Genomic DNA, 14,689 nt, shown 5'->3' on the forward strand with positions numbered 1-14,689 from the left:
AAGCTCCCGTTTTGCTCGTTCCTCTCCTGACCTGAGAAAATCTTGTCTAACTCGTATTTTGTCTTTGGATTGTCCTCTCTCTTTCATATCCTCCTTGTTTTGGTGCCAACTGCGAAGCCCATCGAATCCATAGTAGAGAGAGAGAGAGAGAGAGATAGTAGGGTTGGGTTGGACTGGATTGGAGGTGGATTAATTGAATTGTGCGAAAACAAAACAAAACAGGCATGTGGTTGGAGATCATTTGTGGTCTGGTAATCTACATATTGTGCCGTTGTTTCTTCTACGATGACGACACTCTCGATGTCGAAACCACCGATTCCAATGCCCTTTTCGCCGTTGCCACTAGGTCTACTTCCGATTCTTTCTTTCTTTCTTTCTTTTACTTCCCTTGTTATTAATCCTCTTTTCCTTTTCTTCTTTACTTTTTTTGCAATTTTGATCTTCTGTTTGGTTGCTAAGAAAATTCTGCAGAAAATATTTCATGTCATAATTAACAAACAGTAGAGGTCAAATCAAATCAAATAATAGTAGAGGTTGCGTTTTTATTTGAAACAACTTGTAATGAGATTCCATTTCTTTTAATTTACTGTTATGTTCTTTTCCTTCTTTCTTCGCTTCGCACTTCAATAATTTGTTGATTCGATTTAATTCTAACTGTAGACTCGAAAAGCTTTATGGTGGAAAAGTCTATGTTGGGCTTCGAATTCCAGACGCTGATACTGGTTCGCCACAAAATATTGATATGGTCCTCGTCACCAAGGGGTAGGTCTCAACTATGTATTCCAAAAATGTGATTGCTTATGGATAAAATGTTGGAGAAAGAGGGGAGTTATTGAAAAAGACCAATGTGATTCTTTAGCTTACTAAACTAGTTTGCCTTGCCTTGAGTTGAGTTGAGTTGATCTTTGCATTTCAATGGCATAAAACATTATTATTTTGATTGTTTTCGCTAGATTTTCCTTTGTCATAATTGGGTGCATGCTTGCATTTCTTTTAACAGAGAAGCAGTGGTGATTTCTGTTCAGAATCTCTCAGGTTTTGTATCGATTGATACCGATGGAAGTTGGGTTTCCACAGGTGGAAAAAACAACAAAACTGAGCGTCATCCAGATCCTGTATGTCTGAGTTCAAATTTCTGCTTTTGCAGTGATATAATTTGGCTTTCTTTTAGCATGTTTAGGTGTCTATCACTGCTGATTTTTATTCTTCTTCTAATAATCGACATGTGACAATCATATATGATTTTGGGATACAAATTATAAAATTAAACCACCTTTATAAAATTCTTGTGTGGAGTCCTCTCCACAACATGAGAAACTTCACATGAGGAAGGTGGAGATCCCTATTAGCCACAGTATTCTATCTGCACTAAACACATTTGTCCTTTACTTTTTGGGGGGAAGAGTGGCACACTGTGTCATATTGTTGTTTTATATTTAATTTCCTAACTTGGTCAATTAGTGTGTCTTCTTTGCTTCAGTAGCGTGTTGTAAGTGTTTGCATTTGGAAAAGACTACGACGCCACCAAGACAGAATTATTTCGAGGGTCAGCATTAATTTATTACCTTTTTGCACTAATTATGGATGGATCTATTAGGAAATAAAGTATCCCTTTGTAGATGTTGTTTGCAGATGATTTAATTTTAGTTGATGAAACAAGAGTGAACTTAAGTTAGAATTGTGGATAAATATTAAACTGATATGGAATGCGGAAGACCTAGTAGAACAAAATGGCAAAAAATGATTTATAGATATGACCCTGCTTGAATGGAACACGAAACTTAGTTTGCTTTGGTTGGGTTTGGTGATTTAAGGATTTTAGGTCAAATATGACTAAAATGGGGTGTAATTTAATTAGTATTAAAAATATGGAAGAAGGTAGAATAAAACTTGATGGGAAGAGATAATCTACTAAAGAGTTACCATTTTTGATATATTAGGTCAACTATTCATAAAGAATGAGAGGTTGGGAAGGATTTGTCCCTCAAAATTAGGACTGAATGATGAAGTGGAGGAGTGCATCATGAATTTGTGTGAACATAGGATTCTTATTAAGTTGAAAAGAAAGATTCATAGTACTACTATTAGACAATTAAATAAAAAATTTAATAACAATATGTTTAAAAAATGAGTGTAGCTAAAAACAAATTTTGAGATGGATGAGTTGTGCTAAAATAAGAGATAGAATTAGAGAAAAAATGCATTAGGGAAAAGTTAGAAGTGGGAAAATTAAAGATAAATAAGGGAAAGTCGTTTGCAATGATTTAGTCTTGTGCAATATAAGGTAACTAACGTGTATTTAAGGAGGATGATTTGATAGATGTCAAGGGTGATAAAAGAAATAGAGGATTGCTATGGAGAAACATGGGCTGAGTCCATAGAAAGGACATGATTGTCTTAGATTTAATTTAACTAAGGATGTGACTTCTAATCGAACTAATTGGAGGAGATGAATTTATGTAGCTGAGCAAAGGTTTTAATTTACAGCACTGCTGCCATAGCAGTGGTGATGGTGTAGTTTCGTGTCTAACAGATGTTGTGTGGAGGCAACGAAAATCATAGCTATGAATTGTTTCTTCTCCAATCAACTTCGCAAAATCATACTGATACATTTTTTTTTTCCCCTGCAGAATTGCATTCATTCAGATTTAAGAGGGTTTTAGCAGTTTTTGTTTTTATAAATTTAGAATAAACTTAAAATAGAGTGTCTAGAGATATAGGCGCTGTTTGGGAAGTTGGGTTTTGGATTTATTTTTTTATTTTTTTTTTTCACTAAAAGACAAATTGGTTACAAAACCAAAAAAAATAAATCCAAACAAAATATCACATCAAACCCCATAATCATTTCACTTTTTCTCTCACAAACATCACATCCAATCACAAAAAAACCCAACTATCTTCCCAAACACAAAAAAAAATTCTGTAATAATATCCTACAACTAAAAAAACCCACTTCTCAAACACCCACATAATATAGTGGGTGTTGGAGAAAAAAGTAACAAGGGGTATGTTGATGTGATAAAGGACGTGTATGATAGGATTCTAACTTTAATCATTTGAACAGTTATTTTGAACTGCCATCCCTACACCTTAATGTTATTTTCTACACTCTAACCATTATTCAGTAAGCATCAAGCCACTTGTTTTGAACTTTGAAGTATGCTTGAGATGATAATTCTCTATCACTTATGTTATTTGTAGACAATTAACTCTTGCTATGCTTACTGAAGTGTAAATTATGATCAAATGAAATAACTCAAGTGAGGACTGAGGAGAGAAAAAATTGAATACTTGAGTACGTTCCCTACTCCGTTTACCACCTTTTCCAGGAACCTATCAACTTGTAATGTTAACAATGGTTCCAATCATTTGTGATAGATTCAAGATTTATAGCTGAAAAATTCACACATAAGTAGGATGATGTATTTTGTCTGCTCTTGTAACATTTTTACCTCACACTACATTTGGGAATTTATGTATCTCAGGTGGCAGAAGTTAAGCGGCAAGTTGCTATTCTTGAATCCTATCTTGAACAAAGGGGAGCCGCTCTTCCAGCGGAATATATGTCTTATAAAGTTGTCTGTCCCAACCCAAATTTCCGGTGTGCATCAAACTCTTCCCTTGGATGTGTTTGTACCAAAAACTATTGTTTATTGATTCTACTCAAATTATAGGGTTCTGATTTCTTCAATTTTCTTGATTACTTAATGGATTTATACTTGCTCATCCTGAACTTGTAGTTTGTGCATTATTGCTGCATTCTTCTCTTTAAGAGTTAATGATTTCATTGCCCTAAAATTGTATCAGTAACACTAAATTCTGATTTACTTGTTAATCAAAAAGCGCCAGAGTGCTTTTTTTTTCTTCTAAGTTTTGCTTAGAGAACACCATGAAGATGTGGCTTTTGGGATTGAGGACATTTTTATATTGATAAAATTGGTGATAAATCCAATTTAGATTTAAGACATTAGGTCTACACTTTGTGAGAAATCCTGTAGGATATTTTGTTTCCAATTTTACCCTTTGACTTCTTTTTTTATCAGTTTGACTCTTTATTGACTATCTGTTCAAATTTTTTCCCTATCTATTCAAATTTTTTACCCTATCTATTCAAATTTTTTAGCCTATCTGTTTAATTTTTTAACCTTTCAATTCAAATTTTGCTTATCTACTTAAATATTTGTCCAAATAAAATTCTATCTATCCAATTATTTGTCTATATATCCAATTTTTTGCCTATCTATTGAATTTTTTCTCTTATTTGTTTGAATATCTGTCCAAAATTTTATTATCTGTTCAATTTTTATTTATTTTTTCTATCTATTGAAATACAAGGAAAACCAAACTCTATTTGTTGAGCCAACCCAACCCTATCTGTTGCAATACCAAGTCAAACCAAGCCTTATTTGTTCAATTTTTTGACTTGTCTATTCAATTTCTATATCTATCTGTTAAACCTACTCTCTCTCTATTTGCCAAACCAAGCATATCGATCTGCAATCTAGTTCATCATCAACATCAACAACAACAACAACAACAATACATCATCATCATGCCAAGCTATGATTAGGAAAGGGGAAAAAAAAAAAAAAATCAGAAACATAAGCTTTGTACATTCAACCAACCAAGCACATGCTAAAACTTCAACGTCCATAAGGATGTAGAAAAACATAATTATATTCCTGGACAAAAATAGATATAACATATATACCAGATCCGATCTAACAATTTAAGTACAGTCATACATGTATATCTGCTTATATATTCATACTTGCACAAAATTTAGTAATTTATGGATCAACATTTTAAGGCACATAGTGAACAATTGAAATTCAAAGAATTCTTCCCTTTGAACCATAGCACTGTTGCATATTGCTTGGTGCACATCTAGTACAAATAAGAATATTATAAACAATCACAAAGCTTATCATAACTAAACAGAAAATTATTGGTATAACAAATTAGCGTGTTAAATGTGCAACAAAAAAATCATTTTGACAATTCAACAACAATGAGTGGATTGTAAGATATTACTCAAATGGCCAAGAAACTAGCAGCACATTCTAGAATTAAACATCAACAAGATCTCCTACAATGAGGAACAAGAAACAATATATCCAACCCAACAAGGTAGGAAAGGAAAAACTGAACCTCAAGTCATTAATTGCAAGCTATAAAGGTGGGTCGTTTACCAACCATGGACAAATGAAGGGGCATAAAGTTCTTTTACCAATCAATTTCTAACCACAAACAAAACATAGCAATTATATTAATTTCTAAGAAACAAGGCTTCTCCTCTAACCTCCACTTCATCGTCCTCATGCTTCTTGGCTATGCTGCCATGGTCCTCTATCATCCTCGATCCAGGTCTCACCTTTGTGATTGAAGATTTGGTCGTACATGGTGATGGAAGATCTACAGATCTGGCTAGCAGGCGGTAGACTAGAGGATGGAAGGCGACGGATTTGTAGATCTAAGTGGGCTTTGGCAGCTTCGGCGGCCACGGTGACGGCGGCGACAACGAACGACGGAGGAGAACGGCGAGGATGGGAGAAGGTGGCTGCGCAAAGCGGACGGCAACTCTAGCGTTGCGGCAGTGGCGGTGGCGCGGAGAAGGAGAGAAGAGAGAGAGAGAGAGAGATGTGTGGATTGTGATTTGTTTGTTTTTGACCGTATATATGATATATATATATATATATAAGGGTATGTTGGTCATTTTGCTTGAGTTTATCCTTTTGGACAAAGTGTTTCAATGCCTAGACCTTTGAACAAATAAAATTAAAATTTGGACTTTTGAACTGAGTACCTTTTTATATTTAGTTGACTCCCTATGATACAAGGACACCAAAGATCGTGTCCTGGTGTTTGACATATGTCGGACACAGGCACACGGCACCAAACACCTTCCAGACATATGTCAAACACGCTAGAGAAAGTGGCCCCTTTTTTTTTTTTTCTAGTCAGGCAAGTTCGGGACATGCAATTTTCATTTTAAAATTTTTTAATTTATTTATTGTTTTCATCTAGAGTAGCATATCCAAGGTTCATGAATTTGATGAGACTAACTATTTGACATAGAATAAATATATAATATTCAAATATATGACATAGTAAATATTTTAAAATGTATATGTTTTGCATGTGTCCCTCGCATGTCCGTGTCGTGCCAAGTGCCCGTTTCCGTGCCTTTAGCTTCTTTCCCTCATTGGATGTCCCCATATCAGTGCTATGGACATGGGGAAAATATTGGATTCTTAGATCTCATGGGAAATGATTTAAGCATGTCATACAAGCACAAAAATGTGATAAGTGACTAAATTTTGTGCTGTATTGAAACCACTGAACTAAACAAGGGTGTCAGCATCTAAATTGACCAAAGAAGATGGCAAATTAGGATTGGCATTGGTATATTGAAACTAGCCGATGACTGCACTATGTGGGTGTGGCTGTGGCTGTGGTTGATGCGGGCGTAATTTTTTCTATGCTTACATACATAGACACGTGCATAAGCATGTGAGAACTACACATGCCCATTGCAGTTTAAGGTGACCAATTGGATGGTAACATGTGCAGAAACTACAGAAATGACAAAAAGTATTTGGGCAATTACAATTCTCTTTACACACTAAACCATGTCTGTTATTGAAACTATTACAGTTCATTTGGTCATAGTTTTTAATAACATGGCAATTGCTGTTCATTGGAATAAGTATTTATGAAACTTTCTGGAGAAGGCACAATCCAGTGGGAGAGACGGCCTATATCACACGATATGATTGCCACTATTGAAGTTTTGCATGTATGTTTGACATTGAAATTATTTCTAGTATACTTGATATTTCATTCCAAATACTGCATTTATTAGCTGGATCTACTATATTGCGACTGGACATGAATTGTAAAAGAAACAAACACAAGGGTAATTAGGCATCCTCCATTTTTAAATGATATATCATCATTAAAAATAATAGACAATGGCATGTGAAAAAAGAGCAAACTATCTAGGAAGATATACAACCCTCTAGAATGAACTCTCGCCTTTTAATGCAGTGTTTACACATGAATGTCCATACATTGCTTCTTGGCTTTTCAATCTTACTTCAATAACTATAACTTGCATGTCAAAAACTGTAGAAACAACAAAAAAATGTTGACAATTTTACTCTATGCACCAACTGTGTAACCTATAATGGGACTCATGAAGAGCAATAGGAAGATATTGGCTGAGGAAATCTTCAAATTGAAGTTGTGTTTTGGTATGGGTAGAGGGCATGAAGGAGATCAGTGGAATTTACCATTTAATGAGAAATACAAGTAATCACAGGTGTATCATTATGCATATTTGGGGTAATTGTCATCCTTAGTTTTGGTTTGCATTTTTACTCATATATTTTTTGGTTCCACCTGTAGTTGCATTCATTCAGACTATTTTCCATCTGAGGTTGTCACCTATGAACAGTGGATACAACTGAAACCGGAGCTGAAGGGTATGTTTTCTAATTGGATCAAGGGTGCGTTTCGTGGTGGAAAGAAAGAAATACAGGAATCAATACATCAGAAGCTTAATTTTATCCTCAGCACTGCTCCAACATGGGATAGGTATGTGCCTTAAAGTGGCTGTTGTTTAAACTTGTTCCATTTGCCTAAAATGTTCTATATTTGGTGGAGGATGTCAATAGTCTTCCCATGATGTCAACTGCTGTGCAGCAGGATGGTGAAATTTGCCACTGCCTACTATGCTACAAGACTTTACTACTTGCCAGACCCTGTTGTAAGCAAGGTGTCTGGTGCTTTAAAAAAATTTAAAAATTTTAAAATTTAAAAAAAAAAAAAAAAAAAAGAGGAGAAGAAGAAGAAGCTGTGAAACGTCTCAGTGATTGTCTGGCTGGTCATTTTGTAATAGCAGTCTCATTAGTAAATCATAGATTACCAGCCAAGTGTGTCTTTGGGCTTGCCATGGAAATTTTATGAAGATGATACTGATCTGGGCATTAAACAAGCAAAGCGAGGGTTACCCAGTGCACTGGGCTTACCTTGGAATCCTGTTTGTTCTCTTATTTGTTCATGAATATTCTTCATCTTTCCTTTTGTAATTTGCTCCTTGGAGAAGAATATAAAGAGGTTTCTCACATCATGCAGGTTGGAACTTAAAGGTAATAAATACATCCTTGGAGAATTTCTGGAATTCAAGGGGAAGCATGAAGATACCCAGTCTTTGAGAAATATCAGGAGATCCAAAGTTAGTCGCCTGACTATCCAAAAGACGAGCATGTTTGGTTTAGGTAACTTCCCGACCTTCTTGTGCTTCCTAATACGTGATAGCCATGGCTGATTGTTGTAAAACATGAATCATTAGAAACATTCCAGGGTAACATGGTGCTTACTCTTGATTATTTAATCCTTAAAGCATGCCATATATGGTAGTCTGATGTTCAGCTGGTTAATTTTTTGTGCATGTGGAAATGACATCGTTTTACAGCCCTCCATCAGTGTTCTCCTCCTAAGTTATCCTACAACAGAAAAATAAGAGACACGTGAGGAACTCAAGCCATGTATTAGATTCCTGCCCCAGCCTCCTTTCCCTCACCGCTTATGTGTGGCCTGCCCTTTCAGATTATATAATCATGCCTGTGATAAAATTGAGAAACATGAAATAGTAACTTAAAATAAGCTGGGGGGATTTATAAATTATTTGACACAATGAGAACCCCGGGGCAGGAAAATGCTGTTTTATATCTGTAACCTATGTTGTTTCTGTTCTGGGGGATGTGTGAAGGAATTCTCTCATGTCGGGTAGGCTCATGATTATGAAGAGGGATTGACAAAATACTATTAATTTCGTCTTGGGATTCAATAGTCTCCCATATGGGGATATACTATGTCCAAATGAATTATTAGTCACTCCAATTTTTTTAGTTATATTGGCTCAACTGTTGTCACATATTTGCTTTATGCGTTCCCATTTTTATTCAACTGCCTGTTGTGCACCAAATGCAGCCCACTCTAAGCTCCAAGTTCTGTATTCTCCTCGAGACTACCGAAATGACGGGGCTTCACCTTCTGAGTGGAAGGAAGTAACTGTTAGATCAAGTACAGAGGTGCTGTTTCAGCCCCAGAATTCAACTAAAGTACGCAAGTTCAAGCTATCATCAATTATTTCCATGTTTCTTAGTGCCTGAAGATATTGTATCATATATTTAATTGCAAGATTCAGGAGGTAACATTTATGATGTTACACTTAAATACTTATTTTGTTTTATTGTGCATGCTGTACAAATTCTGGTGGAAAATGACTCCATATGAGTTACTTTATTTGACATGCCATCAGTTCTTTATTTTTTTCTTTCATATATTTCCACTTGGTCTTTTCTCCTTCTATTTGGTGTTTTTGTTTCGGAGTTCTCTATATTTTATCTGCTTTATGATTGAAATGTTTAAACCAGAGTTTCACAAGCATTAGTACAGCAGGAGCGGTGCATATGTTAGAAATTGCAGTTAGAATGTGGGGCATTTTTGAAGTTTCAAGATCCCAATTTTCCTTCATCCTATAAAAGAAGGGAAATGAAAATTCTCAAGCTATTCTTCCATTTGGTGGTCAAGGGTAAATTCTTAAACAAAACCAGAGGGGGCTCAATGCTTTTCTCTTCTCTTCTCTTTTCTTTTCTTTTCTTTGTTTTTTTTTCGCTGCATAGTGCATGTGATGATTAGTGGACTGCTGCCATTTGTAGTAAATCTTGAAGGTGGTGAGTGTCACCTCTTTCTCCATTTCTCTTTTCTTTTTTTAAATTTTTTATATAATTAAACACGACATTGGGTTAGGTTACTATTGTTTGACAAGGATGAAAACATAGGATTGCATTACTAATCTCAACTCCAACCTTTATCCCATGTTTGGTTGCCCTATGTATATATGTATGCCAGATACATACACCAAAAACCCAAGGTAAACGGTCACAAATTCGCCTACCGTTCTTGTTACATTTCAGCCGTTCCTTTCAAATAGGATTTAATATGATTATTATTATTGATGGGATCCATCAGCAACTGAATATTGATGGGTCAATCATAGTAGCAAACAAAGTTGTTTGATTTGATTTCAAAAACAAACGGACAAAGACACACACGCTGGGTATTTATTTATGTATTTGTTAAAGATAAGTTCAGCTTTGTGTGGACAATCAAAAAATGTTAGGGATCCAAACCAAGGAACACCAATAGACAAATTTTGGCTAATGGCATGAAGGAAGTACCCTTGGTCATGAGACACAGACACATCAGAAAAATGTGAAGTAAGAGTGATATTGTGTGAGATAATAAGATTTAACATTTTTCTAAGAGTTTTATCAAATGTCTCACATGAGTAATATTTATCTCCAAAAAAAAAAAAAATAATAATAATAATAATAATAATAATAATAATAATAATAGTATTAGCCAGCATTTTTATCTTTTTAATTTTAGTTTTTTTATTTGCTCAAAAATTAATTATAGAGTTGGACACAACCTTTTTACATAGATGTGGGATTTAATACAAATAGTGAGAATCAACTTGTGTGAAAGCAAATCAAAACAAGTGCTACGATTTCCCGCACCTCTCTCCGGTGAGGATCAATCTTTTGGTTTTCCTTGTTTTCATCCTCCGATCTTGTTGTTTTGAGGGGAGGGGGACCTATTGTAGGTCATTTCTATGTCGGCTGTGCTTTTAACCAGTTTTGGTCTTGGTTTTACTCTGGTGATTTTTGACTGGCTTTCCCCTCCCCTCACTCACTTACTCATTATCTCCTCTGGTTGTTCTATCGATCTAGGTCTGTTTCTGCCATTTCTTGAGTTTTTTGGCAGATCTATGAGGTTAGGAGCTTCTTGAAAGGGTATTTTTCAGCGTTGGGGGTGATTTCTGGCGCCTTTCTACGGTTTTTCTCTGGCTGATCTGCAGATCTGTGGGGTTGTATTTTTTTTTCTTTTTTCTTTTCTGGTGTTGGGGTAAAGTGCCTTCAGGCATTAGATTAGGAGGTGTTGGTGGTGTTTTTCTGGTGATCCTTTGGTTTTTTCTTTCCTAGTTTCTGGTGGGTTCGTCTAGTTCGTTTTGTTTCCTCACTCCTCTGCCATCACGTTTTTGGGTGTTTTCTGTGATATTTTGCTCCTCATGTTGAAGAAGGGGTTTCTTCTCAAACCCAAGAGGGCCTCCAAAAATCGCCTCTCTCGGAAGGAGAAGGGTAAAGGTATTCTTATGGAGAAGGAAGATAGGCAAGATGAGTTGAAAAGCTCTCTGTCATTTGATGACTTCCCATTTGATAAATTCCCCCATTTGGATCCATTGGAGATTGCTCTCATTAAGGATACTATGGATGATGAGGATTTTCAGTTTGTTTGTGGTTCAGCTTTGCTACATTGGAAGGGTTTCGTGGGTATGGATGACGAAGTTGGACCAGTAGACATCCCCCCAATGAGGGGTCACGACATGTCTGACTCCTTTGTTTTTAGTGCTGTTTCTGGCACGGGTGGTCCATCCTCGCATTCATCTAGGCCAGATTGTTGTGATAATGGGACAGATGGAGGTAATGGAAGCAAGCCTGAGGTAGGTTGTATCAACGAATCAGGTGGACGTCAGTTTCGAGGGGGTAAGGTGTATGGTGGTACTTTCAAAAGGGAGATTTAGCATCGTCACAAGGTGGGTCTTGGTAAGAATTTTCTCCTCATCGATTGTACATTGCGGCAAAATCAACAGTCAGTTGGTTCTTTTCACTTTCTGCACCGACCAAGTTTGTCAATTGTTGAACTCCAGCCACAAGGGCATTCCAACCCAGATATGCAACTTGACGAGGAGGCTTCATTTCCTGAAGTTCAGATGCCACCACTCGTTTCAGATGAAGTTTCGCCACCAATTCAGTCTTTCCCTCTTTCTCAAGACTCTGAAGAGCAGCTACCACCACTAGATCTTGACTCACCTTTACTTCCTGATCCTTTATCTGATTCCGTTATGGTTTTTCATGCAAGAGGTTCTAAACGAATTAGAACTCCAAGAGTGGGTAGCTTGAAGTCTGATGCAACCACCTCTGCCCATTTCTCTAGAATTGGAAAAGTTAAGGTTCCAAGACTCGGCAGATCAAGTCGGGCTCCTAGATCTTGTAGCACACATTCAAGAGAATTGCGTTTGGGCCCTATAGCTGGGAAACGTAAGAGAGAGTTGAGAATTGAAGACTGCTTCAACGAGCCCAGTCTTTTTAGACCACCTCGACGCCGAGCAATCTAATAGGAGCATGGGGCTTGTTTTTGGGCTTTGTTGGTTACCTATTTTGTTTGGTTCTATTTTTGTTTGTTATGCGTCTGTTTGGTACAGCTTAAAAACTGCTTATTTCAGCTTTCAGCTTAATTTAAACTATTTTGATGTGTTTGGTTTAGCTTATAGCTTATAACTTATAGCTTTTTGAAAGTCAGAAATCAGCTTATTCTTTGAGTGGGGCAGGAGATGCTTAATTTATAAGTCAGAAATCAGCTTATATTCATAGTTATAAGTTATAAACTGTTTAGACATAAGCTATAAACACTTTCCCACGGCTCTACCAAACAGGGCCTATGTCTGCTTGCTTGTCTATTAAATAGTGTTGGCTTGTAATCCTTATTCTATTTCTTATTAATATATTTGCTGGTTTTACTCTTTCCTAAAAAAATAAAATAAAAAACTTGTGTGAGAATTATGTCTGATTTTATGTTTAATCCTAGCAAACTTGATATGAAAATGCATAGCCAACTTTTAGAGAAGAAATCCAACGGTACCCCCACCAAAAATTTGACACCAAACGCTGAAATATAATTACATAAGGGATTAAAGTAAAATTTTTATGAAAGTTTCATAGTGAAAATATAATTTGGCCATTTTACTTTGCTATTAAGAAATGGATCCTCCTTAGTTGGTGTGCAAATAAAAAATATAGATACTAGCAAACAAAGAGCTGACAATATTTCAAACAAATATTGACCATAGTAGTGATAATATTTGAATAAATATTGACAATAATGATGATAACATTTTCTATGGCATCATTCACTAATAAAAACACAATTATATATAGTAAACATAAACGACAAAAAGACACACACAAAAAAAAAAAGAAAACACAATTAAGATTAAGGGGTTGTTTAGGGTGTCCTAAATAAGTGCACTTTTTAATTTTTTATGAAATATGAGTTGGATATGGGTTGGGTTTGAAGTGATGTGATAAAGAGGTGATGTGACTTAAATAAGATGATGTGACTCAAATAGAATAGTGACTTTTTGACTTTTTAGATTTTTTTAAGAATGCCAAACTTAGCCTAAATATATATCATTTATCTATTATTAACCTAATAATATAATTCTCATTATCAAAATGCGATATTTCGTATCAAAATGCAATATTTCATTAGTAGTTACTCAAATTTTCCAATAACTACTAAACTACTACCAGATTTGCACTCTCATTTGTTTTCCTCATTTGCAAAATCGAAAAGTTTGGGATCTGAATTGTCCATCCAGAATTTTTTGGATAGATTATTATGTGATGAAAATTAATTTGTGTAGTGTGAAGTCTATGTAAGGTGTGGTGGAAATTAAGAGGGTTTGAGATGATTTAAATAAATATACATTTTAATTTTTTACGAAAAGATGTGCAAAAAAATAAAGAAGTAATATGACCTAAAAAAATAAAAAAACATATACTTTTGTAAGAGATGCCAAATAGTGTCTAAATTCTAGATAATTTCTAGATTGATAAGGATAGATTTACAGTATTACTCTTTGCAGATAACCGCCTAACTTCCATAATTTGCTAATTTTATTTACAGAGCTCTCAAGGAACCACGTGGTAACAAGTTTGATCTACACTAATATTAAGTGAAGGTCTCGGTTGATATAATAAATCCTTACTTCATCTCATATCAAGTTGAAGTGTGTTTTTTATTTTTATTAAAAAAAAATAAAAAAGATTTAAACCCATGACCATAGATTTAAAATAAAAAGACTCATACTACATAAAGCTAAATACATATTATAATTTTAATTTTATTATTATTATTATTTAATTTTAATCTTATTTATTTGAATTATCACGTATTACTACGTGGGTCACTCACTAATTATTATATATTTTTACTTTCTAAATCATCAATCATTTCATCTATCTATATGAGTTTAAGTTGCACACAGTCGTTCCGTGAAGGTTTAATTTTACGGACAGCAAATAATATTTTAGCACGTGGCTACAAAATTTAAAATAAAATAGAACACTCATTTTAAAAGTTCCACAAGTTTAATACTAGTTTAAAGTGAGTTAAAAATTTACTTTTTAATTTTTAAATTTTTTTAAAAAATATATAAATACATAAAGAGATAATATAACTCAAAATAAATTAAAAATTAATTTTTAACTTTTAATTAAATTCCCAAATTAAATCTTAAACTCATATTTCCCTTTTCTCCGTTCCCAAATCACATCTCTCTTCTTTTGCCCTACAAGCCCCATTGATACCATCTACCATTTTCACTGGTCATTTGTCGTCTCTTCTACACCAATGCCATAGCCATATTATATTTGTTTCAATTAATAAAAATAATTTGTAAATCCATTTCTGTATATACCCATAAAATTATTTTCTCCCACAAGCACATCACCAAATCATCGCCTCGTCAACTAAGGAATTTCTCTCTCTAAAA

At 34.8% G+C, this 14,689-nt stretch overlaps 1 protein-coding gene across 1 annotated transcript; it reads left to right on the forward strand.

The window, feature by feature from the left end:
- Nucleotides 1–9,376, forward strand: LOC114299799 (uncharacterized). Its single transcript, XM_082911375.1, has 7 exons — nt 1–346; nt 661–762; nt 1,001–1,115; nt 3,486–3,601; nt 7,411–7,599; nt 8,140–8,282; nt 8,998–9,376. The coding sequence occupies exons 1-7, from the start codon at nt 225–227 to the stop codon at nt 9,177–9,179; spliced, it is 969 nt and encodes a 322-aa protein (XP_082767501.1). The 5' UTR covers nt 1–224; the 3' UTR covers nt 9,180–9,376.
- The last annotated feature ends 5,313 nt before the right edge of the window (nt 9,377–14,689 follow it).

The sequence above is a fragment of the Camellia sinensis genome, unplaced genomic scaffold (genome assembly GCF_055761805.1).
Source record: "Camellia sinensis isolate YWXY unplaced genomic scaffold, ASM5576180v1 Unanchor11, whole genome shotgun sequence".
In the NCBI taxonomy this organism is placed as follows: domain Eukaryota; kingdom Viridiplantae; phylum Streptophyta; class Magnoliopsida; order Ericales; family Theaceae; genus Camellia; species Camellia sinensis.

Coding starts and splice junctions, on each gene's coding strand:
- LOC114299799 (XM_082911375.1), top strand. CDS start 225: ATGTGGTTGGAGATCATTTGTGGTCTGGTAATCTACATATTGTGCCGT. Junction 763..1,000: donor ATGGTCCTCGTCACCAAGGG/GTAGGTCTCAAC, acceptor TTCTTTTAACAG/AGAAGCAGTGGTGATTTCTG. Junction 1,116..3,485: donor CTGAGCGTCATCCAGATCCT/GTATGTCTGAGT, acceptor TATGTATCTCAG/GTGGCAGAAGTTAAGCGGCA.